We start from the raw sequence: 25,487 nt of genomic DNA on the forward strand, positions 1-25,487 counted from the left end.
CGCGGGAGCAACACCGAGGGTTGCAATCCCGTTGCCGGTCCCCGGTCCGGTACGGGGGCAACACTGAGGGTTGCGATCCGTTGCTGGACACGGAAAAAGACAAAAAAAAAAAAAAAAAGTGCTGAAATGAAGCACTGTCAACCCATAATTCTATACCTAGTGAAATAGCCATCAAGAATGAAGGTGAAATAAAGACATTCTCAGATAAAGAAAAACTGACAGTTCACTGCCAGCCCATCTTCTCTAAAATGACACGAGAAGGAAACTTGGGACATCTGGAATGAAGATGATGTCCAGCATCATTGGCTAGAAATGGTAAGCATCTGGATAAATATAATAGACTATTTTTCTCCTTTGGGTTCTTTAAAATTTGTTTGCTGGTTAAAAGCAAAAATTATAACATTGATGTAATTTTCAATGTATATAGAGACATAAGATAATTGGGTAGGGGGATTAAGGGAAATACATGATGGTAAAATCTCTAAATCCTACTTAAAATGGGAAAATACTGATTTAAGTAATAAAAAGTTAAACATGTATGGTATAATCCCTAAGCAACTACTTTAAAATAATATATATGCACATACAACTATATGTGTGTATATATACATACATATGAGTATAATGCGTGTACCTATATATTTTTTAATGCAATAAATTTTAAAAGAATACTAAAAAGTATTCAAATAATCCCCCCCAAAAAGGCAGGAAAGAGCAAAGGGAACAAACAAAAAACAAATAACTGTAGACCAAAATATAAATAATTATACTGAATGTAAATAAATGGTTTAAACACAGCAATTAAAAGATAGAGACTGTCTGAGTGATTTTTCTTAACTGACCAGCTTATAGTTGTATAAGCTATCTACAAGAAGCCCACTTCAGATATGATATAGGTAGGTTAAAAGTTATAGGATGGAAGGGGGAGCTGTCCCTCAAGGCTGCGGGGCTGCAGGGGCTGCTCCATGCACAGTAGTGCCATGCAGCTCCACTCAGGCCCACAGTTGCACGGGTACACCTGTGGGCCAAGCACCAGAGGGACCCAGCAAGCACTGCACTGGAGGGTAGCCGGCTGCAGTGGGAGCCCATTAAGAGATCCAGGCTCTGAGAACACCAGTCTCTGGAGCAGTACCCTCCTCCTGCCAGTGTCCGACCCAGGCAGTGTGGGAAGCATGTCCGCAGTGCTGTCTAAGGACGCCTCACCACCGGTGCCAACACCTGTCCCCTCCTGTTCTGTGTGGCTGTTGCTGTCATGACTGGTGCCACCTTGGAGCCCCTAACATGAAGCAACACGTTCTGCAGAGAGCAGCAGGGTAAAGTTTTACCCAGTACTGAGAGAAGACCAGTCTGAGCATTCAACCTAATGTGCTATAAATTGGGAGGTTTTCCAGTAAGGCTGATGGAAACTACCACTGTTCCCTGCCCTGTCTGAGAACCTGATATTTTTCTCTCAGGTTTTCCATCTGGTTCTTTATCTGGCTCAGGTCTTTTCCTCACATACCTGCATTGATCTGTACTCAGTTTGAGGGGGACCCTCTGCAAATCCCCAGGTTGCTTCTCCTCTTTCTGGTGTTCTGTCCTGCAAACTCTAGTGACCTTGGTCTCCATGGATTCTTGACTTTGTCTTCTCAACTCAGGAACCTACATGGTTCTATCTGGGTTTCTCTTTCTGCCACACAGGCTGAAAAGTTTCTCAAAGAAGTAAGCTGGGGTAATTGTAGAGATTCCCTCATCTGTTCTCTACCAGGGATCACTGCCCTTTATTGCATGATTCCAGAGTCTTTAACACTATTATTTTATACATTTTGGTTGTTTGTTTGAGGTTGTTTCAGATGAGAGGGTAGATCTAGTCTCTGTTACTCCATCTTCACTAGAGCAGGCAGAAGTCTTCACATAAACTTGTAAATAAAAATAAAAGAAGTATTAGGGTGCAAGCAAAAAAAAAAAGATATACAATGCTAACATAAATCAAAAGAGAGTTGAAGCAAGTTTATTAATACCAGACACAATAGATTTCAAAGAAAGAAAATTACCAATGATAAAGCGAGAAAGGGCCAATTCACTAACAAGCCATAACAATCCTAGTTTTATATATATCTAACAACAGAGCTTCAAAATTCATGAAGCAAAACTGACAGAACTAAAATGAAAAATAGATAAATCCACAATTATAGTTGGAGACTTCAACACTCCTCTCTCAGTAATTGATAGAACTAATGGAGAGAAAATCAGCAAAGATATAGAAGAACTGAACAGTACCATCAACCAACTGGAAATAACTTATATTTATACAACACCCAACCTAATAATAGCAGAATAAACATATATTCAAATGCATGTGGAATAATCATGAAAATAGACCGTATTCTGGGCCATAAATCAAGCTTCAACAAATTTAAGAGAATTAAAATCATACAAAGTATGTTCTCTGACCATAATGGGAACAAACTAGAAAACAGTAAGAGAAAAATAAGAGGAAAATAATCAAACACTTGGAAGTTAAATAACATACTTCTAAATAACCCATGAGTCAAAGAGTAAGTCTCAAAGAAAAAAAATTTAACCTAGAACTACATTAAAATTAAAACACAACATATCAAAATTTGTGGGATATGGCAATAGCAACGCTTACAGGGAAATGTATCATATTAAATGCTTATATTAGAAAATGAGAAATGTCTCAAATCAATGGTTTGAGACATATGCCTTGTTAAGAAACAAGAAAAAGATGATCACAAAAAAACAAAGAAAAAGACAATCATATTAAACACAAAACAAGCAGAAGGAAGGAATAAAAGTAAGAAATCAAATAATGAATGAAATAAAGAGAAGAAATTAATGAAATTTAAAACAGAAAAAAATCAATGAAACCAAAAAGATGGCTCTTTGAAACATCAATAAGATTGATAAACCACTAGTTAGACTGACCAAGGACAAAAGATAGAAGACAACTTACAAACATAAGTAATGAAAGAGGGAACATCACCACGGACCAGACACACGTTACAAACATGAGTGTGACAATGTGGATGAAATGGAAAAATTCCTTGAAACAAACTAAAAAGTTCACTCAAGAAGAAATAGGTATACTGAATAGTCTATACCTATTAGTGATATTTAATTCGTAGTTTAAAGACCTTCCAAAGTTTCTTTTCCAACAAAGAAAACTCCAGGCCTAGAGGCTTTCACTGGCAAATTCTATCAAACATTTAAGAAAGATATAATTCTAGTTCTACACAATCTCTTCCATGATATAGAACATAATGGAAACTTCCTAACTCATTTTATGAGACTCTCTGATATTAAAACCCAACAAAGACATTACAAGAAAAGAATACTATAGAGTAAGATAACTCCAACAAAAATGCAGAAGTCTTCAACAAAATAGTAGCAAATTGAATTCAACAGTATTTAAAAAATCATAACCAAGTGGGGTTTATCCTAAGAATGCAAATATATTTCAACTGTTGAAAATTAATCAATTTAATTCATCTTATCAACAGTCTGGATTTTAAAAAGGTGCATGATCATCTCAATAGATGGAGAACGAATACTTGACAAAATTCAGTATTGATTCTTGATAAAGTCTCCCAGTAATTTAAGAATAGAAAGGAACTTCCTCTACCTGATAAAGGGTATCTACAAAAATAGAAAACAAAGAACAAAAAAACTCAGACAAGATGCCTCTCAATGGTGAACAATCGAATGCTCTCCCCCTAAGGTTAGAGATAAAGCAAGGATGTCTGCTTTCACTCCTACTCTTGACATTGTACTGGGGATCCCAGCCAGTGAAACAGGCAAGGAAAAAAAATAATAAGTGGCATACAAATTGTAAAGGAAGAAATCTAACTGTCTCCATTCCCAGGTGACATAATTGCCTTCATAGAAAATTCCAAAGAAATACAAAAAAAAAAAAAAAAACATACTAGAACTAATAAGTCAGTTTAACAAGGTTGTAGGATACACGGTCAGTATACAAAAGTCAATTGTATTTCTTCATCCTAGATTTTTTTATTTGCAGTACAGTTCTCCAGGTGGCCTTGCACCAACCCAGTTATCTCACTTGCAGTTCTCAAGAATAACCGTAGTATGTGCTGGAATGCAACATACTGAGATAGGGAGGAACTGACTAGAACAGCCTGGTCTCTGCTCCAGCTCCCTTCTAGAAAAGAGATGTTCTTTAACACTTTAGCCCAGTGTGTCATGATGCTCCCAGGGTATAAAACTGAGTGTGGGCTGCTTTCCAGGGTCCCTCCACTCTAGTGCAAGTGGGGCACATGCAGACGAGACTAGCTCACAACGAGTCTTAGGTTTTTGTTGTCCCTTGCTGCCTATCTGTAAGTAATAAATCTGCTTCATGCAACTTGTGTGTGGGTGTTCTGTCTCACCAGACTCAAACAAGTTTGCACCCAGTTGCACAGTGAACCTGTTTTGCATTATCTTTGGTTGTCAGCGGTTTGAATATGATGTATCTAGGTGATTGTGTGTGTATGTGTGTTTGGCATTTATCCTGCTTGGGGTTCTGAGATTCATGAATTGTGATTTTATATTTTCATTACCTTGGGAAATGCTCAGCCATTTTCTCTTCAAATATTTCTTCCATTCTCTCTCTCTTTGTGTAATTCTAATTATACATGTTTGATATTGTCCCTCAGCTTTTGGATACTCTGGTCTGTCTTTTTTCTGTCACTCACGCACTTTTTTCTCTTTATATTTTAGTTTGGGTAATTTCTACTGACCCATCTTGTAGTACGCTGATGCCGTCCTCAGCTCTGTCAAGTCTGCTGACATCAAAGGAATTGTTCTCTGTTACTATGTTGTTGTTTTATTTTTTATTCTTAACATTTCCAGTTAACTCTTATCGTTTATCCTTCTGCTGAAATCCTCATCGACTCATGCATGTTTTTTCATTAGAGCCTTTAAATCATAGTTATTTTAAATTCTCTATCTGTTGCTTTCTATGTCTGCTTTGTTCACTGCTTTGTCTCTAATGGTAGGTTGTGTTTTCTTGATTTCTGTTTTGTCTCATAATTTTTGGTTGAAACCTGGACATCATGGGTATATCAGTATAGTTTTTTGTGGTTGAGAGTCCCTGCTAGACAGCTGGGTGGGAACTGCTGCAATGACTTGGAGGATTTCAGTATGACAGGGAGGGGGGTGCAATATGCTGCAGTTTGTTGGCTGCTCAGGTACCGCCTGGGTCTGATCCAAGCTGCCACCCTCACTGTTCCTATCTCAAGGCAGACATCTCACCTTTGCCCCTTGGCTCTTGGGGATAAGGAGAATACACAGTGGTCAGTCAATCTGGCTGTTCCCCACTAGGAATCCCCACTAACCACTTTGTCACTTTGGGTCTCTTCTGCCCCGTTTGTACCACCTCTAGGCACAGAGTGACATGCAGACTTCTCCCACATACCTGCTCTGAGGTTTCTAAGTTTGGTCTCTCATCTGTTTTCTGTCTTTTCTAGAATCCTGCTGTTTCTAGCCAACTGAGAGTCCCCTTTCTTGCTTTCAAATGTTTGCTTGTTTGTTCTGTTTTTCTCGCATCTATTATTTCTGTGGATTTGGTATATGGGAAAAGAGACTGCGGTGTGTGTTCAGCCCACATTCTTGGAACTAAGATGGCTTCTCTCATTTCCCTGCCCGCTTTCCCATGTTTCTTTCTCCCTTCACAACCCAGCCCCAACTCCAAACACCTGGCCCTGTGACCATGGGCACGGGAAGCTGCCAAACCTTCTTGAGAAAAGGAACCCAAGAGCTGCTTGGTGTTGATTAGTCTTTGCTCCAGTCACCCTCTGGATGTAACTTCTGGTTAGTAAAGTCAAGAGCCCAAAGCCCAGCATGATCCTCTTCTCCAAGGAGTCCTTCGCCCAAGTAAAGTCCAGCATAGATTTTTGTGAAAATAGACTTTATTATAATAAAACATCTTTTTAAACAAATGCCCCCACGATTCCACACCCCTGGACACCAAGGTGGGGATGGGGTTTCAGTCAAACAATCTCCCACCACAGCAAAGGAAACATGCAAAAGGGACACTCACCCAGCCAGAGGGTGGGGGATGGGGTGGTTAGGATAAGGGTGTCAAACCCCCTACCCAGCTCTGAACAGGGAATGTATGAAAATAACTGCATAAATCTGTCCTTTTCCCTAGCCCCTGGACTCTGAGAGGGGACAGGGGTAAACGATGCAAAAGAGAAGTTGAATCCAATGAGCAAAATAAGGCAAACCCAACTCCTGCTTTCTGCCCGCTACCCCCTGCGTCCTTGGGGGTGGGAGCACACAGGGGCCAGGAGGCTCTGCAGGGAGGGTGGAGCACTAAGGGGCGGGGTTCGGCCTGCTTTGGCTTGGCCTTTCTCCTTCCCGGGCCTGTGCGGTGGAAGCAAGATGGAGGAAGCTGGACTGAGGCACTGAGTATGTACATATATACACGGCTCCGCCCGCATGCACCGCCTGCAGCACCTGCACCGCCTGCGCCGGGGAGGTGGGGTCGGGGACAGTCCACTGCAAACTTTCCTTCAGGGGAGGGACACGATCAGAACAGCCAGAGCCCTCAGAGGGAACAGGCCCTAGTCTCCCCCTAGAGTCCCGGTCCTTTTAATGGGGACGGCTGAAGGACTGGCATAACGGGTGGGAAACCAGGAGTAGACTAAGTGGGTGGACTAGGAGTCAAGAGTCCTGGTTAGTCCTGGTCTGATGGAGGTGTTTGATGACCTTGGCCAAGTTACTTACTTCCTATGGGGCTTAGTTTCCCTTCCTGGAAGAGGAAGGTGCCCATTTAGAGGATTCATCCTCAAGGACCCATCTAGCTCTGATCTTCACCAAGTCCCTTCATTTCCTTCCAAGTGCCACAGTGTTAACTCAGAGAACAGGAGTTCTCGGCCCAGCTGGAGCCTTCCCAACCCAGCTGGGACAGTGATCTGGGGGCCTCTGGGGAACTCAGGGGCCACTTCTGCCTGTAAGATGGGCCACAGCTTACTCCTTCTTCCCAGTTCCCAGTTTCCTGAGGAGCTGCTTCCCCTTGGAGAGGAGACCCCGCACCTTCTCGCTTGTGCCTTGTGGCCCCCCCAGTTCAGTTCTGGGGGAGCTGCCAGGGCTGAGAGCACAGGGCCAGCCTGGGGGCAATGAGGGCCCTTGTGTCATGCTGACCTGGTCCTGGAATGGGAGAGAAAAGGAGCAAGATCAGGGCCTGACTCCCTGCCCCACCCCTGACTCCTTTTCTCCACAACCTCAGGGGCCTGCAGCCTCCCATGGCACAGAACCACGGCCGAGAAGCAGGGCCTCAGCACCCTGCCGCTGCCCTGACTCACAGAGCACAGAGGCAAATGTGGGGGACGCTGCCGAGGGAGCGCCGAGCTGGGAGTGTGACGGGACGCAGAGTCTCAGTTCTGCTTTGTTCACTGGTGACCCTGTGCAAGCCCCCTCCCCTCTCCCTACAGGGTGCGGGGCTGACAGAGCTCCAGAGTTGTCAGAACCTGACCCTCAGGGTCGGTGCCCCCAACTTCCACATGTCAGCCCCTCCAGGAAAGGCAGCATCTACAGCACTTCGTGGACAGAAGGAGCGTCCCCGCCCAGCCCCAGGGCTTTCAGGGAGTGGAGCCAGTGCCCACTCCATGGAGGGAGATCAGCACCCTCCCTTGAATGGCCCCTGAGAGGACCAAGGGAGGCCGGGCTCCAGAGGGACTCCCAGCTGGAGGCATCACTCCGCCTCCCCCACAAGCTAGCTCCAGAGCTACCCCTCCTTCAGCGTCTTCTCCCTTGCTGAGTCCTCCCAGCTCCATTTGCAACCCTGAGCCTCTCCCTCCGCCTCAGACCCACCCAGACAGTGCTCCTCAGTGGCCTAAGGACAGGGAGTTGGAGGAACAGGGGAGCCACCAGGCAACCCCGTCCCCCATATTCCCACACCCCCACCTTCACCTGTGCCTGGCACAGCCCAGCCAGCTTTTGCCGGACTGCGTGTCCTCCCCTCCTCCCACCCACCTTCAACCCCCCACTCGCTGCCCAGAGCCAGAGCCAACCCCAGAGCCCAGACCAGAGGCAAGGGAACAGGGTACACAGCTGGGCCCCTCCCCGCCGAGGCCCTGGGCGGCGTGCCCACCAGGAGGTCCAAGTATCTACTGCTGACTGGCCGGGCCGGGGCTCCCAGCCGGCCATCAGCCCTGGGTTCCTTCCACAACATCCCAGGAGGAAGGGGTTGTTGGGGAAACAAAAAGAGGGGGTTTCTGAGCCCCAGAAAAGAACAGTTGGGATTATCTATGGATTTCAACTATTCAAGCTCTCTCTTTTATCCCCCAAGCAGAGAACATCGACAGTTGGAAGTAAAATCATGTGTCTGATCACCCCAACAGGTCATGATGCAGAGGACCAGGGTGGGAACCTATTATTACCGGTGTCATTTCAGTGTCATCCTCTGTCACCAATAATAATTACAATATTATAATACCATAGTCATATAGTATCATAATACCACTGATGAGTCATACTATGGATGCCATGGGATGTTCTAGAAGCCGCATATGCTGTAGAGTATGAGGCGCCAGCTAATGTGGGACATCCTATACTAAGATGACATGTAATGCTATGACAGCTGGCACTGCCTGGGGTAAAGGCAAGGCAAGGGCAGCAGCGAGCGGGAGGGATGATCCTAAACGCAAATCTGGCTCATGGCGAGATCGCCCTCCCCACTCCCCAGAAGGAAGTGCAAGAGCCAGGTCAGCGCCAGCCTCTGAGACGAAGGAGCTCCGGCCATGGCGGGGTGGGAGTAGGGGGCGCAGGACACGGGGGGCCGGTCCCCCACTTACATGTTGCTCTCTCTACATATATCTATCTCCATCTAGCACTGGACTCTTCTCCTCCTCGTTCTCTGAGGACAGGGAGCAAAGAGAGGAGACGGGTTACCGACAGGCCACAGCTCTCCGCCCAGCCGCCAGGTGGCGCTGCTGCAGGGGCAGGTCCCGCTTTGCACAGCTTTTGCGATCGATCGGAAACCCTGAGTCCTCTAGCTGGAGCATGACCTCCTCACCCTCTCCCTGCCCTCTGAGGCTGGAGGCTTAATTGTACTCCCGCTTTGCACAGCTTTTGCGATCGATCGGAAACCCTGAGTCCTCTGGCTGGAGCATGACCTCCTCACCCTCTCCCTGCCCTCTGAGGCTGGAGGCTTAATTGTACTCCACCCATCCCATGGAGGGGCAGGCTCTAAGAATGAGAGCCCAGGAAGGAGCCTGGGAGGCAGGGAGACCCAGCAGGGTGGGAGTATCCTGAAGCCAGGGCTATGACTGGCTAGAGGTGTCAGGGCAGGGTCCCTTTCCACAGGGCCCCCTCTTCTGCATCAGTCCCAGGGTGCTGGCAGCTGGGTCAGATGGCCTGGGGGTCAAGGTCACAGCCATCACCCCTCTGCAGAGAGAGGCACATACTGGGAGGGAGGTGCCCTGGCTGGGGCAGGCAGCTCCACCCTGGACACAGGATCGCCCCCCGTGTTATCCCAGACGCACCGCTCCCATGACACTGCCCTGGCCCCACCTCCACACCAGCAGGGTGGTGACCAAACTGCTGAGCTGGAGCCCAGCGCCTCGCTCACCTGACTCTCGGCCTGGGGTATCCCAGGCTGCCTGTCCGGGCCGCCCACCTCAGGCCCGGGGCCCTCCAGGAAATTGGATGGAACCAGGCCCCTTTGTCCGTTCAGTTCTCCCTGAGGATGAGACAACAGGAGACTGAGATCAGGGCAGAGGCCCCAGCTCCGCCCCCTGCACCCTGAGGCCCTGGGGAACAGCCTGGGGCCAAAATCACTGTCCAGGAGGTGACCTGTTCCATCCCTCCAGGCTTCCGTCAGGAACCCTTGCCCATCCCCCTGCCCAGCTCTGGGAGAGCCCTCTCTGAAAGGGCAGCTGAGCTAGGGCATGCCACACCCCTCCCCCGCGAGGTTCTCACATAGTAAAAACCATCATCGTCCATGCCCCCGAACACAGTAATGACGTCCCCTGCCCGGAAGGGCAGCTCTGCCTATGGAGAGAGCAAGAGGCAGGTGTCAGGCCCGGGGAGACTCTGCCACCCCCCTACCCATGCGTGTTCGCTGGGCTCTTCATGAGGGTCCTCACCTCCACATCCATGTTGGGGGAGTTCTCTTGGGGGTTGTAGTCAAATGCAGCCACCATGGAGCAGGGAGCTTTCAGGTCAGCAGAAGGGACTGCCTTGGGGGGCCCTGCAGGGGGAGTGGGGGAAGATTCAGGATTCTCTCGAGACCCCCGACTCCATACTATCCTCTGCACTGGAGACCTGCTGAGCCCCTCTTCGCCACCTCACCATTAATTGTAGCCCCTGGGGAAAGGCCAGAGGGAGGCACCCCACCCCACCTCTCTCCCCAGTCTCACCTGCCCAGGGATGACATCTCACCTGGACAGGGCAGGGCAGGGCCTTCCAACTCAGCTGTGGAAAGAACGTTGTCTATAAGCCCCGTCCCTCCCCTTCCTCTCTATCCCGGCTGGACTGGTGCTGGGCAGGGGGGATACTCGCCCTCATGCAAAGGACAGAGGAGGGAAGCGTGCTCCGAGAGCACATCGGCCCTACTCTCTTGGCAGTCTGGCAGTGAACTAAGGCCCAGGGAGGGTATGTGACATGCTCCAGGTTGCACAGAATTTACAGTCAGGTGCCTTTGGGAACAGAGGTCTCAGCACACCATCCCCCCTCCCCACCAGAATGAAGCCCCGCACTGGAGGGGGTGGGTATGTGCAAAGGTCTGCCCTGATTCCCTTTACCTGCTCAAAACCCCACAGATGTCTCCCCAGAGACCCAAGCAGTGCCACCCCCACCTCAACCCACAACACATTCTCACAGGTACCCAAGGGAGAATGGGGTCTTACCCACCTTTTTTGGAGCGGCGGGGCTTGGGGGGAGGCCCAGCTGTGCGGGCTGTGGGGTACACAAAGGAACCATTCCCTGATCCAGGAAGGCAAGCAGATGTAAGAGAGAAACTGAGGCAAGGGAGATGTGGAAGGGGATAGGACAGTGACTGGAGTCTCCTCTCAGGGCTGTGCCAGGGTTGCTGAGCTTGTATCTTAAGGACATTCATGTCCCATCCCCTACAAGAGCCCCACCCGGCCTCCAGGACCCAAAATACATGGCTAGCACCCCTGTATTCTCCTAGAAAGGCCCACCCCTCAGCAACAGACGCCCACCCCAGGTAGCCTCAGTCTCTGCAAGGCTCCAGTGGCTCTGCTAGACTCCGGATAAGTGAGGCACCCCAGCCACCCCAGACACACAAATCACTCAGGGTGGGGCTGAGTTGGAACGGGGTGGTGGGAGGTGGGTGAGGGACAGCAGCAGGTCGTACCTGAGCCCTCAGCGAGAACATCTGGAGAGAGATAACCCAGCTGGAGCAGCTGCTGTCTCCCCGAGGGACTGTCCACAGCCACCTCAGCCACCATGTTGCAAGGGATGTAGCCTGAGCGGCCCCCACCTTCACCCCGGTAGAAGCCATCAGCATCCTTGTCCCCAAACACCTGGAGGCAAAGACCAGGGTCTCAGGAAGCCAGTTCAGCATACTCCCTGTGTCCCCAGGCCCTGAACCCCAGCAGCACCCCATGTGGAACTGTGGAAGAACGCTCTCCCTTTTGAAGGCCATGGAACAGAAAATAAGGGAAAAGAACAAACAGAGATCAGAGGGATAAAAGAAAACAGCCCTTTCTGGTCATCACCCTCCACTGTCTACACGGCCATTCCCCCATTCCACCCAGACCGCATCTCCCTAACTCAGAGAAATAGCAAAAAACCTTCAGTCAAAACTTGGAGGAATAATAAAAATGTCAGCAGCACTCAGTTACACTGTGCCGACAGTGTGCCAGGCAGTCTGAGTGCCTTATGTACATTAAATAACTTAATCCACAAACAACCTCATGAGGTAGACACTCATATTCCCCCCATTTTACCAATGAGAAAACTGAGACCCAAGGTTTACACAGGTTTCTACTCAAGGTCACACAGCTAGAAGTGGCAGAGCCAGGTCCAAACCCACAGCATCTGGCCCTAGGAGCTGTGCTCTCCACCGCGCCTCCATGACGCCTCCAGTGCGCTGGCTGGAGTTGGGGAGCTCTGGGCCCAGACAGTGGGTCAGTCACCTTCAGGACCTGCCCCTCGCGGAAGGGGAGCTCCTCTTCTCCAGCATCAGGGTTGGGTGACATTGACACGGGGTCATAGTCAAACAGAGCCACAAAGACCCTGACAGGCAGGTCCTGGTCAGACGGGGCTTCTGGGGGGCTCCTCGGAGGGGCTGTGGAGAGGGAGGGGGACAGTGACCCGGCGAGCTCCGGCCAGGGCTTAGGGAAGGGCCTCTCCAGCCTGGCCTGGCCCCCACCAGGTGCTCACCCGGCTCGGTGGCATCTGGCCTGGGGGCTCGGGCCCCTCTCCTCCGGGGGCCCCTCCAGCCCGAGCTGTCCTGCCCTCGTGGCTCCCCAGTCTCTGCTGCCTGCAAAGAGGGGGCAACAGATGGCAGAAGTGACACCTCCCCCTCCGCTGGGCCCTTCCCCAGGGAGAGGACCCCCCGCACGTCCCCACTCTGGCCATCAGCGTAAGCAGCACAGCAGAGCAGGAGCACAGCATTCCTCTCCAGCCAGCCTCGCAGCCTCTCTGGGGACACCAGACGTCCCCGTGGAAGGAGGGGAGGCCCCAGCCCCAGCCCCGGCCCTCCGTGATGAGTGCAGTAGAGGGGCTGGAGTTGGCCAAGGAGCCAGGTGACTCTGGACATGGCATCAGTCAGTGTCCTGGAGACATAACTAGCTGTGTGGAGGGAAGGGCCACACCTGCCCGAAGGCGGCCACCAGCCACTAGCGCTAACAGGACATGGCACATCGCAGTCTGAGCAGCACAAGCGGCGAAGCGGTGGGATGTGGGCGGGAGGCAGGGAGGGCGCACGGCCCAGCCCGTCCGCGGATGGAGGCGCAGCGTGGAATGCGAGCGGCTGCGGGGCAGCAGGCAGGGGGCTGCCCGGGGCGGGGTGGGCACGGACCCGGGAGGGCGGCTCCTTGGCTCTGCCCGTCGCACGGCGGCCTCTCCGCTCTGGCTCCCCTTTCTCCCAGGCCGGGAGGCGGGAGTAGTGGCTGGGGCCTGAACTGGCCTTCAGAGGCCCCCTGGGCCTTGCTGCGGCTGCTGTGCCCCAGGCCTCCCCGTCTCCGGGGTAGCAGGAGCTGGTGATGCTGATGCCCCCACTGCCCAGCTCCTGCTCGTCCTCAGAATCATATTCAATGCTGATTTCCAAGCACTTGGGGGAGAGGCAGCTGGCCAGGGCAGATTCTGGGGCCCCGCCCCGGGGGCACCTCCAGGAAGGACCTGGCCGCTCTCTCCCACCAGCCTCTAGTCCTGCCCTGGGGCCCTCAATCACAGGCAGGCCACCCCTCTCCCGGCTGGGGCCTGGTCGTCCAGTGGCCTGGGGCCTGCCGTTGCTGAGCAGCCGGCTGCAGTGTTCACGGGGATCTGGAGGCCGCCTGCGGTTTGGGGGCTTCTCAGGGGAACCACCCCCTCTCTTCCGGCTGCTTCCATCAACTAGTCCAGGCATATCCTCCAGGCGGTCCCCAGCTCTGGAGGGCTCAGGAGACAAGGGACACACGCCAGGTCCTTGGGGCTGACCACTGTCACCGTCCGGCCCTAGCAATGCATGTTCAGGTGGGCCAGAGTCTCGGCCCGCCCCTGGCTCCTCGTCCTCCTCTTCCTCCTCCTCCTCGGGGATGCTGAAGAGCTTCTTGCTGCAGAACTGCTGGAGGGGCAGCTCCAGGATCTGCTCCAAAATCTCCTCGTCACTGTCAGTCTCACAAAAGGGCTCGGGCTGGGGCTGGGGGTGGGAAGGATGCGGGGTGGGGAGCAGCAGGGAAGGGAGGTGGTGGGGGAGAGGAGAGCTGTGATCTTTGCCCTCAAATGAGAGCTCTCCCTCAACTTCCCCTGAGAGGAAAGAGCCAGAGGGACAGTGGCTGGCCCAAAGTCCCACACACATCCAGGCAGAGCCAGAGGAAGAATTAGGGAACACAGCCGAGGAACAGCTCCCACACCTGTGGGACAGAAGCATCAGGGAGCAGGCCATGCCTGTCACAGTGTGGAGGCCTCCCCATCCCCTCCCCAGAAGCTTCCAGCACAAGGATCTCAAACAGCACCAGCTTCGCCTGGCCAGGGTACTGCATCTGGTGGGCTGGAAGGAGAGGAGGTGCAGAAAAGAGCTCCTCCTCCTCCCCTTTCTTCCCAGGAGGGCAGAGGCTGATCCTGGGCCACTTTATATCTGCTACTTAGAACAGGCCACACACCTAGGATGTTGCTGGCACTCAGTGGTGGCCAGGGCGGCAGCTGCCACATGGCACGGAGGTCCCTGGAGCCTGAGCTCCGAGGCCCACCAGCCCCTCCCCCACCCCGTTACCTGTGCCCCACTCTCCCGGGTACTGTTGCCAGCAACCTGCTTCTGGGAGGAACAAGGCCTGGAACCCAGCTCCTCCTCCTCCTCCTCGTCCTCCTCCTGGATGTCCGACAAGTCTGAGCTGCGGCCATGATCCACAAGGGAGTTCACCAGGCGAACCCCGAGTTCTGCCGTGTCCTCCCTCTGCAAGAGGCGAGGCAAGGGAGGGAAGATGGGCAGGGCAGTGAGGGGCACAGGCGGCTCTAGGCAGGGTCAGCCTCAGCCAGAATAAAAGGGTCCTGTGACAGAGGGAGAAAGAGCCATGCCCAGAATGGGGGGGTGCATGATGGAGGTGGGAGGCAGGGGGATGGGAGCCGATGGGAGAGAAATCTGGGAAGAAAAATGTAACAAGGAAACAGACACACAGCACAGACAGGTGTCAGAGCCCGCCGGAGCAGGGCACAAGAGGAGAGGGCATCCGGATTGGGGCTGGCAGAAGGCAGGGAGGCAGGCCCCAACTCTTTGAGGTGGCACACTGTGTCCTCAACCCCTACCTCAGTCCTGGGTCTCAGCCCAGAACCTGTGTCTCCTCCGTGGCAGGTCTCAGGACTCGGCGGCCTCTGGGTCAGTGCTCCCCGGGTGGAGCAGGGTGCCGGGCGGGCCTCTTCCACAGTCCACTCGGTCTCCTGATGGGCCAGTGAGGGAGCCGCAGGGCCAGGGCCTCTCTCACCAAGGGCTGGCTCAATGGCGCTCCTCTCCTCTGAGGCACCCAGCATAGCTGCCCGGGACTCCCCCTGGAACGGAAGGCACTGAGGACGGGCCCAAGCCCCAGGCCCTTCACCCAGCCTGCACCTGCTCCCCCCTCCCCAGGCAGGGTACCTGGGAGCAAGGTGCTGGAGGCTTTTCTTGGGATCCTTTTGGTGTCTCTCTGGGAGGGCTTGCCGGAGGGCCCCCAGGGGGCTCTTGAGTCCCATGGGGGACAGGGTGCCGGAGGGGAGAGCTGGAGTCTCCAGGCCCTGGGGAAGCTGGAGCAAGGGGTGGTCTGGCCTCTGGGCTTGGTCGTGATGAGGTGCAAGAAATCCTGGTTGGCAGGCAGGTGGCAGCCAGGGCTGGAGCGACAGGAGCCGGGATGGAGTCAGCCGACTCGCCGTGGGGTGACATGGTACGCACAGCCACCTCGTGGCACACCTGCAGCAGCTGCATCTGGGACAACTCAACCAGCACGCTGCCTGCCGTGGGCGAGGCCACCTCCATGATCTGCCAGTGGGGGGAGCACAGATCAGGAAGGGGAGGCTGAGAGAGCCAGTGTGAGAACACGATGACAACAATGGCAGCTAGCCTCATGCCAAGCACTGCGCTGAGCCCTCTGCCTGCCGTACCTCATTTAACCCTCCTGGCTACATGGCTACAGCCATTTCAAATCTGTTACAAGCTGCCAATCTGTCTCACAGTGCCCAAATGCTGGGGGCTGGGCATCTCTGTGCCAGGCCAGGGAGACGAGGCCTCTGAGCATGGCAAGGAGGGACCCCACACCCTGCTCCCAGGGCACAGGAGGGCAGGGCCCCCAGGCCATACCTTCTGCCCATCAGCATAGATGGCGTAGCCAGTGACCCGGACACCGTTGGAGGTGCCGGCAGCATCGATGGTGACCGGGAGCCAGCTGATGATCAAGATGCCAGGGGAGGGCCCCGGCTCAATCTGCACATCCAGGGGGGCATCTGGTGGGCCTGGGGGAGGGGGCACGAGACCTGGTAACATAGGATGCCCCCCACCAGAGATACCAGCCCAATTTGTCACTCTCCTGATGATGCAAATAGGGCCAGTCTGCCCTTCCACCATCCCCCATGGCCCGGCCTCCTGGGTGTCATGAGTGTCAGTGGCCAAGCCTGCATACCTGCTGGGAGTGTGGTGAACTGCAGGGTGGCAGCCCGCTGCTCCGGCCTCTCCCAGGCTGGTTCCCAGGACCCTTGGAGTGGGACCTGAGCCTCCACTCGGGCCTGATAGAGTGTGCCAGGCCGTAGGTGGCAGAAGGTGACCCAGTAGGTGCTGGGGCGGGCAGGTGGGCACTCTTCCCCATTGAGGTAGATGGCATGGGCCAAGTTGCTATTGCTGGGCACCCAGGTGATCTCAGCAGACGTGGCTGTCAACCGATGGACCCGCAGCTGACTAGGCACCACCTCGACCTGAGCACCCACTGCCAAGCAACAGCGCAGAGGGTCGGAGCTGCCCCGGCTGGTCAGGGCCTGCACGGAAACATGGAAGGGCCCAGCCCACAGGTCCAGGTTCTCAAGCACAGCCTTGGGGGGCACCCCAGGCCCCAGGGCCTGCCGCAGCTCCCCATTCACGCAGACATGGAAGCCGAGTAGCTCCACTCGCTCGGGAGGTGGCTCCCAGGCCAGCACCACACTGTGGGCCAGCTGCTTGAGGACCACCAGGCGGCGGGGATAAGGCACAGCAGGAGACTCGCCCAGGCCCTCTGGTGGGGGGCTCAGACTGAGCTCATCCCCCGCATCCTCCTCCTCTGGTCTGGGCTGACTACGTCCCCCGCTGCTCTGGCCCCCGCTACTGCTGCCACCACCGCCTCCGCTCAGGAAACTGAGTTCAGGGCCTGAGCTGTGGGACAAATCAGCCAGCTCCGGAGGGAGAGAGGTCAGGAGGTCGTCATCGGACACACGCTCTACGAAATTGGAAGGGACCAGGCCCCTTCGGCCATCCATGAGCTCTCCTGCAGAGGGAGGACAGGAAAGGGCAGGGAAGGGGAAGACAGACAGGAGACAGAGAAAACCCAGCCCAATAAAGGCATTTTAGCAACAGCTAGGGGGTGATCTTAAGCATTTGATTCAAATGAGTGCTTTTAAAAGACAAGAGCAGTCAAAATCTGGATTAGAGAATTATCATTCGTTTTCATGGCTGTAATAATAGTATTTTGGTTATATAGGACAGTGCTTCTTAAATTGTAATGTGTATATGAATCACCTGGAGATTAGTTAAAATGCAGATTCTAATGCAACTGTTAGGTCTGGGTGGGGCTGAGATTCTGCTCTAACAAGCTCCCAGGTGGTGCTGTTGCTGCAAGGACGTAGGAGAACGTCCACATTTTAAGGCTATGCATGTGGAATTACTTCCAGATAAAATGACATGACATCTCTGACTTGCTTTTACATCATCTTTTTTTTTTTTTTTTTATTCTTTTTTTTTTTTTCCTTTTTCCGCGTCCGGCAACGGATCGCAACCCTCAGTGTCACCCCCGTACCGGACCGGGACCGGCAACGGGATCGCAGCCCTCGGTGTTGCTCCCGCGCCTCGCTCAGCCAGTGAGCGGGAACCGGTCTGTATGTGGGATCCGAACCCTCGGCGGGAGCGCCGCCGCACTCCCAAGCGGCGCACTGTAGCAGTGCGCCACCGGGCCGGCCCCTACATCATCTTTTTAACCCACATATGGATAAGGCATATATGGCAAAATGTCAACACTCGTTGAATCTAGGTGCCGGGTATCTAGGTGTTCATTGTACTATTCTTTGATTTTCCTGTACGTTTGAAAACTTTCATATTAAAAAGTTGAAAAAAATAAACAGGTCAAGATGAGAAAACAGATGCTATTGATTGGAAAGGCCCCAAGTGGGTTTTATGTAGGCTGGAACAGTGCGGGCCAGGGTGCCCCTCAACTTCCCTTTGTGAAAAACAGACATTCACAAAGAGAGAGCGAAACCACCTCAACAGGGTACGGAAAAAAATCCTTAGAGATAAAGAACTAAGTGCCAGAGAAGAGACTCAATTGTGGATTCTAGAAGGGATGAGGACCCACAGCAGGCCGATGTCTAGGCACAGGACTGGCAGTCAATCCAGGCAGCCACTCATGGTGAGATTTACCTGTGTGAGTTCTCCTGAAGACTGGAAAATAGAGTATTTTAAAACATTTATTGTTGATTGTTTGAGGGATGTCAAGGAAGAAGGAAGCTCGGTACACGGCATGTCATGTCGCAGCCAATTTAAAGAAGGAAAAAAATTCTCAGGGAACAGACAGCTGGTGGCTGCCGCGCCTTATTGGGAGGCAGGGAACATGGGCCAGGGCTTAGGGCAGGGCTGGGCAGGGGCAGGGCTGAGCTGCAGGGGTGCCTGGGAGTTTCCCCAACAGCGATTTGTGCTCCCCACCCTCCACCTCTTATGCTAGGAGGGGAAAAAAAGGAAACTTGAAGAAACAACGGGCACTCCCAGTAAATTAGATAATTTAATAAGCACTGTAGTGGGTTGAATGGGGGGCACCCAAAAATATGTCCATCTCCTAATTTCTGGAAGCTGTGAATATGATCTTATTTGGAAAAAGTGTCTTTGCAGACATGATTAAGTCAAGGATCTTGATATAAGACCATCCTAGATTATCCAGGTGGGTCCTAAATCTAATGACAAGTGGCCTTATAAGAGACACACAGAAGAGAGACACTGAGAGAAGAGGAGGAGACCATGTGACCACAGACACAGAGATTGAAGTAATGTAGCCACAAGCCAAGGAACACTTGGAGCCACCAGAAGCTGAGACAAGGAAGGGAATCTCCCCTAGAACCTCCAGAGGGGGTGTAGCCCTGCCAACACCTTGATTTCAGACTTCCAGTGAAAGAATCAATGTCTGTTGTTTTAAGTCACCCAGTTGGTGGTCATTTGTTATGGCAGCCCTAGGAAATTATCATAAGCCCTAGCACTGAGCAGTGTGAGATCAGAGGTAGGAGCCTTCACACTAAGTCAATCTACAGCCTGCGAGGCTGAAGCTGGAGCCTGGGCCAGGCAGGCATGTGCTCCAGACGCTCGTGCCACTGAGAACAGTCCAGGTGGGACAGATGTACATGAAGCTGTCCCCCAACTAAAGTCTGACAAGGAATATGGCATCCTGCCCAGTTGTCTACATGCCTTTGAATCTATCCCAACCTACCCTAGGTTGCACAGATCAAATTTTAGTGATTTGCAGTTAGTTAAAGCTTATGTTTTTGCTGCCCCCTTCCAAATAAAGGTGTTTGGTTTTGCTGTTGTTGTATTCATTAAAAAAAAAAAAAGTGGAGTTTTCCTGGAAGCTATTGACTCCTGCTCTTGAGAACCTACCCCTATGAGGAGTTTAGCTGTTTAGGGCACAGAGTCAGGTACCATCATTCCTGCAGCTACTCAAATAACCTGCCCAGGACCCGGGGAAAACAAGCTGAGCAGGCTCCAAAGCTCTCGGTGTTACACACTCAGATCTGACCCCTTTCCTAAATCTCCACACACAGTTGCATCCCTCACCCTGCCCTGTCCCTGCTCATCCCAGTCTCTACATGGTGCCGTCCTCCCCGCTGCTGAAGGATGCAGCCTGGTGCCCAGGCCAGGGCCGCCCTGGGGGAGTCTCCCGTGGCCATTTCTTCTGCAGGCCCTACTCTGTTGTCAGTCTCAATGGGGCATCTGTCTCGGGTGCCTGATGAGCCCTCTGGCTTCCTACGGGAACTAGGGAACTGCCCTGAAGCACACATTCTACCCGGGCCAGCTGCTAACCACTTGCTAACACCTTCTCCTGGGATCTGGACCCTGATTCCTCCTCCCCGTAACTGATCGAAGTCCAGCATCAAATCTATGCTACATGCATGACCTCGAGTGTCACTACTGTAAAACACTGCCATACCCTGTCTACCAGCACAAATCCCCTGTGACACTCTGTCCATCGTCTGGACTGTGCTGGGCCCCGCCCTGTCCTGCTTGGGGCCAGACCTCTTTCTTTCTTTGTCTTTTGCCGCAGGCCTGCCCCCTTCCACCTTCTGGGGTTTCTGTATGCCTCTTAGCTGAGTCTGAAAAGTTATGGTGGGCTGAGCACACTGGGCAGAGAAGATGGGTAGATGGGTGGAGGTCTATAGGAACAGGGGCTTAAAGGCAGGGGACTGGACAGAATGACCCCTACTACCTTCCTACCTTCAAAAAAGCCATCCTCATCCATGTTGCCGTAGACGTAGATGTACTCGCCAGCTGTCAGCGGAAGCTCTGCCTCCGGATTCTCATTGGGGCCCTCGAAGGGGTTGTAGCTGTTGGGGGAGGCGCGAGGAGGGGGACAGTGACCTCCACTCCACTTCCATGTCCCGTCCCCTCTCTCCCGTCCCCTCTCCCACTGCACTAAGCCTTTATGGAGACTTGGTCACCCACATTAGCCAAGTAGAGCACTCGCTGAGCCCACCTTGGTCCAACTAGCTCATGAGAATGTCCTGGGGTCCCTGGACCACCCCCACCACCTCCAGGGGTCTCTATCTTCACCCGGCTTCCTCCTCCCAGGCACCCCAAATGCTGGGGGGTAGGCGGGCAGCAAGGGTGAGGAGCCCACCTATAGCGCGCGAGGAAGACCTGGATCCTGGCTCCTCCCCGGCTGCCCTCTGCTGCTGCTGGGAGCAGGGAGACACTGTCTGCCTCCAGTTCCTCCACCTCACTGGCTGTGTCCACCTGGGGGCAAACAGAAAGGACTGGTTCTTCTCCAGGGTCTGGGGCCAAAGGCAAAGCAGGCAGGTTTCCAGGCTGAGGCAGAGGAGGCCCCACGGCTTTGAGAAGGGAAAGTGAGCACATACACGCTACTCAAGGCCATGGCGACAAGCCCTAAAGTTTTCCAAATCAGCACCTGAGCCAGCAGGTCCTGGCAGAGGCCAGTTGCCCCGGGCAGGGGGAGTGGGGATAACCTGCATTCCTCCCTGAGCCCTGGTCCCTACTGTACCAGCCCAGTAAATGCAACCACCACCCCCACCTGCGGGGAGCCAGGCTATGCTGGTGCAGGGAGTGGTGTCGATGGCGGTTTAGATCCTGAAGGCAAAAACGCAGCGAAGCACTCTGACTGCAAAGAGCTGGAAGCAAGGAAGCAGAGGAGCTGAAGAAGCTCCTGCCTCTAGCCACTGTCTAGCCCCTGACAATGCTCACCCAGTTCAGCCCTGGAACTCAGAACTTCCTGCCCACTTGCCTGGCCCACAGCAGGGGCACCCCTGATTCTCTGACCGTGGTTCAGATTGCTGGCGCTGGCCTGGGAACAGGCTGTCTTATCTTCTCTGCCAAAGCCTGGGAGAAAGGGACCCAGTGGGCAGCCCCTCCCCAAGTGCATCAAAGCCAGCAGCACCATTCTACCCCACGAGGGGGCAGTAGAGGTCCAAGGCAGGGTTCCCCCACTTTCTGAACCCGTGAATAGCCAGGCTGCTCCTGACCTGCCCCCCTCCACTTTCTGGGGTTTGTGGGTGAAAGAGGGATGAGGCGATCAGAAGAGCTATGAGTGATGTTCGAGAACTTCAGGATAATAGCTCCATATGATAAGCATCTACTGCATGCCCTTGCACTGAGACACTTTCCTTATATTTTCTCATGTAATCCTCACAACAACCTTAGAAAGCAGTTTTTATTAGTTCCAATATTCGGATAAGGAAACCAAAGCTCAGACAGGGTCAGTGACTTGCCTAAGACAAGGCTGGGATTTGAATCCTGGAACCTGTGCTCTCTCTCACACAATCATGTGCTTCTGCTACAGATGCTCTTATGAAAAGTCTCATTATGTGGATCCTGGCGCCAAAGTGTCTCCTCCATCCAGCCCAGGACTCTAGGGCCTCCCTGGGCCCCTAAAGGGTGGGATTTGGTGGCCTCAAGGTGAGGCTTGAAGGAGGGCCCTGGAGAGCAGGGACAGGCTCCACCTGAGCGCCCCGCCCACGGGGAGGAATCCACAGCCCTTCCACCTCCCAAACTCCTGAGGACCCCAGAAGAGGTCAGGCCTCTTCCACTCCCCCTTCCCCAAACCAACGCCAGAACCCCAGGCCCCTCCCCGGCACTGACCTCAGGTGTAGGGCATGACTTGGGGCTGTTGTGGATGGACTCGGAGCGAGAGGAGTTGGAGAGACACTCTGCCTTCTTGGCCGTCCTTCGAGGGACCCCAGTAAGGGTGGCAGGGGCAAGCTCGGAAGACTTTGGGGTGCAGCGCCCTGGGGAGCCCGGTGGAAGGTCAAGGTCTAAAGAGAAGATGGCACATGGGCTTGGGGTCTGTGGCCTGAGGAGGGACCAGGGAGATAGGGTGGAGCTTCTTGGATATGAGGGTCAGGCCCCCCATAGCTAGGTTTCCATACAAGAAGGGAAATATTTGAGGCGAAACTTACTAAGTAGAGGTGTAGGTGATTTAAATATATTATTTCACATGATCCTCAGAGAAGCTTGATGAGAAGCATTTAATTATGCCTGTCTTACAGCTTAGGAAACTATGTCCCGGGGAGTTAAGCATCTTGCTCAAAATCACATTGACTGTTAAGTGCATGGAGCTGGTACCACCAGACCTGACTGACCTCAAAGCCCTAACTCTTCATAAGACCGTACTGCCTGCTACTGACTCTGAGAGCCCAACCCCCAGCAATGACCAGAGAGGTCTTGCTGGAAGAAGAGAAGCAGGAGCCTGAGATGCCTGCCCCAGACTCTGGGACAGTCACTCCTGCAGGCTTTGTTCTTCCCCATCAGAGCCTGATTCTAGCCAGGCGAAGCTCTAACTTGCTGTGTGGCTTTGGATGAGTTGCTGACCTTCTCTGATCCTAAACTCTTGGCTCTATACAAAAGCCCCGGGCCTAGAGATTCCAGGCTAGTGTCACTAGGGTCTACCTTACCTTTGGGGCCGGGCCCATGGCAGGGCTGTGGGGTGGAGCAGCAGCAGGGGGGTGGTGGGCGGTCCCCAAGGGCACCGCAGCCCAGTGCAGAGGTGAGCAGATCCAAGGGGCCGGGGTGCAGGCGGAAGGCCTGGAGCTCCTGAGCCAGGAGGCTGAAGCGCTCGGTTTGGCTGCGGCACTGTTCCTCAAGCTCTCGAACCCGGGCCTAGGCCAAGGCCCACCATGAGCCACCAGCCCTGGCAAAGCTGCCCAATGCCGGCTCTGCCATCTCCACACAGCCCACACTGAGCTTTACATCACATCCACCCAGCCCCCAGGCCTAGGCACCAATTCTTGGCCTGGCTGCCCCACTGCCCTTAACGGTGTCTGAGCTGAGGGTGAAGTCCTGGGCTGGGGGACATCGGAGCCTCGCACACTCACCAACCCTCATGTCACGGGCAGTGGCACTCCTGCTTCTGGCTGCCTTCTAGGTCACCAGGGATCATTCCCACCCCCATCACCACTGCCAGTATCACCTCAGGAATTTTCTCAGCTCAGTCCCTTGTCACCCTCCCCCAGTCAGCGACCCAAATCCCTTGTCCTTAGAGCAGTGGGCAAGAGACTCGACAGGAGAGCTGACATCTTTGTGCCAGGAATGGGCCAGTTCTCAAGAATGTTTCTCAGGTATCAAGAGAGTCCCAATGTCAGGGGCTCTCCCCTGGCCAGTATCACGAAGAGCATGAGTCAGTTGGTGACAAATTTCCTCATGGTCTGAGTGGCTACAGGAGGGAAGGCCCTTTGTTTGCCAGGCACAGCAGCAGGTCTGGGACGAGGGGACAGCCCACATGTCCCGCAGGAACCTCAGCCCATCTACAGATTCTCAGGTCTGCTACCGGCAACAGCCCCCTCTGCTGGGACATGAGCGTTGGAACCGCTTGGGCCCTGAGGGAGGGGACGCAGTTCAGCTGGCCCTGAGGGATGTAGGGAGGGGATACTCTGGGGACAGGGGTGCGATAAGGAGTCCGTACCTGCATGGAATCCAAGGTAGACTGTGGCAGGAAAAGAAAGTGCAGAGGAGAGGTTAGAACCCTTAGCCCTGTAGGTCATTAGCCCAGAGAGGGAAGGAGAGAGAGGGGTCTAAGTGGGCGCCCTCTGCTCAGCTCCCCAGATTGACTGAGCAGGTCCTAAATGGCAGGATGCATCAGGTCAAGGCAGCCTCTGGGAGTGGGTGGCAAAGGGAGACTTCAGGTCTCACACCCAGGAGCCCCCCACCCAGCTGAGCCCCAGCCTGAGACACAGGCCAACGGTGGAGGGAGCTCGCCCAGGCCCTGGAGCAGGCCAGGGCCCTTCCTGCCACCCCACACCCTCCCCCACAACTACATGCATTCAGTCCATTCTAGCTCTATCTGAAGTTCACCTGCCTTCCCCCAAGGTGGTGCGGCCGGTGGCCACCTCCAGGGACCCTACCTCCAGCAGCTGCACAGCCCCTTCATGTTCCCTCTTGGCTTCTGCCTGGGCCTACAGGTGGAAGGAGGCAAAATGCTGGAGGGGAAGGACGAGGAATGGGGGTGGAGTAGAGGGAGGTGCACGGGGGGCGGGGAAGGAAGGAGTGGGGAGAAAGGGCAAAGAGAAAAGGGGAAGGGGATTGGGGAGGTGGGCGCTGATGGGCTTCTCCTTCCCTGAACCATACCTGAGACCGAAGGCAAAGGGGTCAAGGAGAGGCAGAGCTTGACACGGCTTCTTTCTGGAACGTCTACCCTCCTGGCTTCCCTTCCACCTCTCTTGGCCTCTTTTGCCTGCTCCTTGTCTTCTACCCCTTCTGAATGGTAGGGCACCCCTGGACACAGTGCTGGGACCACTTTATACTCTCTACTCTCGCCCAAGGGGTCCCATCTAGTCGCACAACTAAACACATCGATGACTCCAAACATTCCAAGACCAGCTTCCTCACGTCTCCAGACTCACATGTCCAACCATTATAGATATCTCCATTTGAATGTTTAACCCACAATCCAAAACGAAACAGAACTCAGAACTCAGGATTCCCTACCTCCCGGGGAGTGAAAGGCCCCATGCTCCACCAGGGTTAACACAGCAAACGGTGACAGGGTAGAGGTTCACCTGGGTTCCCACAGTGAGTCTCGTCAATTCTACCTCCAAAACATGTTGCAAGTCCATCCACTTGTTTCCACCTCCAGTGCCTGCACCCTAGTCCAGACGACCATCACCTCCCTCCTGGACCACTGCCACAGCCCCTAACACCTGATCACCCTGCTCCATGCCATGCCCACAGTCCATCCTCCACAGTGCCACCAACATGGCCACGTAAAAGTACGAATCAGATCATGTTACTCCCCTGTTCAGGACATTTCAGCAGCTTCAAATTGCTCAAAGAGCAAAATACCCAAACTCTTCCCCTGGCCTTTAAGGCCCGACACGATGTGGCTCTTGCCTGCTCCCACTCTGTCCATCCCCTGCTGTACTCTAGCCACCCTGGTCTCGCCCCCCCCCCCCCCCCCCCCCCCCCCCCC

The 25,487-nt window shown here is 53.7% G+C and overlaps 1 protein-coding gene across 1 annotated transcript in view; it reads right to left on the minus strand.

Annotated features, from left to right (window-relative positions):
• Window positions 1-7,066: 7,066 nt before the first annotated feature.
• BZRAP1 (benzodiazepine receptor (peripheral) associated protein 1) overlaps window positions 7,067-25,487 on the minus strand; it is a 24,991-nt gene continuing 6,570 nt past the window's right edge. Inside the window, exons 11-32 of the mRNA XM_008571258.1 lie at window positions 24,424-24,474; window positions 23,985-24,005; window positions 22,978-23,182; window positions 22,166-22,338; window positions 20,691-20,806; window positions 20,288-20,397; window positions 16,257-17,087; window positions 15,938-16,089; window positions 15,242-15,619; window positions 14,917-15,156; window positions 14,387-14,566; window positions 12,995-13,813; window positions 12,355-12,454; window positions 12,108-12,259; window positions 11,324-11,492; window positions 10,858-10,929; window positions 10,387-10,419; window positions 10,092-10,195; window positions 9,925-9,996; window positions 9,575-9,685; window positions 8,799-8,860; window positions 7,067-7,152 (exon numbers count right to left, since the gene is read on the minus strand). Coding sequence (XP_008569480.1) covers window positions 8,831-8,860; window positions 9,575-9,685; window positions 9,925-9,996; window positions 10,092-10,195; window positions 10,387-10,419; window positions 10,858-10,929; window positions 11,324-11,492; window positions 12,108-12,259; window positions 12,355-12,454; window positions 12,995-13,813; window positions 14,387-14,566; window positions 14,917-15,156; window positions 15,242-15,619; window positions 15,938-16,089; window positions 16,257-17,087; window positions 20,288-20,397; window positions 20,691-20,806; window positions 22,166-22,338; window positions 22,978-23,182; window positions 23,985-24,005; window positions 24,424-24,474 — 4,119 coding nt within the window. The 3' untranslated portion in view covers window positions 7,067-7,152; window positions 8,799-8,830. The remainder of the gene's footprint in view (window positions 7,153-8,798; window positions 8,861-9,574; window positions 9,686-9,924; window positions 9,997-10,091; window positions 10,196-10,386; window positions 10,420-10,857; window positions 10,930-11,323; window positions 11,493-12,107; window positions 12,260-12,354; window positions 12,455-12,994; window positions 13,814-14,386; window positions 14,567-14,916; window positions 15,157-15,241; window positions 15,620-15,937; window positions 16,090-16,256; window positions 17,088-20,287; window positions 20,398-20,690; window positions 20,807-22,165; window positions 22,339-22,977; window positions 23,183-23,984; window positions 24,006-24,423; window positions 24,475-25,487) is intronic.

This window comes from Galeopterus variegatus, unplaced genomic scaffold, assembly GCF_000696425.1.
Source record: "Galeopterus variegatus unplaced genomic scaffold, G_variegatus-3.0.2 Scaffold673, whole genome shotgun sequence".
NCBI lineage: Eukaryota > Metazoa > Chordata > Mammalia > Dermoptera > Cynocephalidae > Galeopterus > Galeopterus variegatus.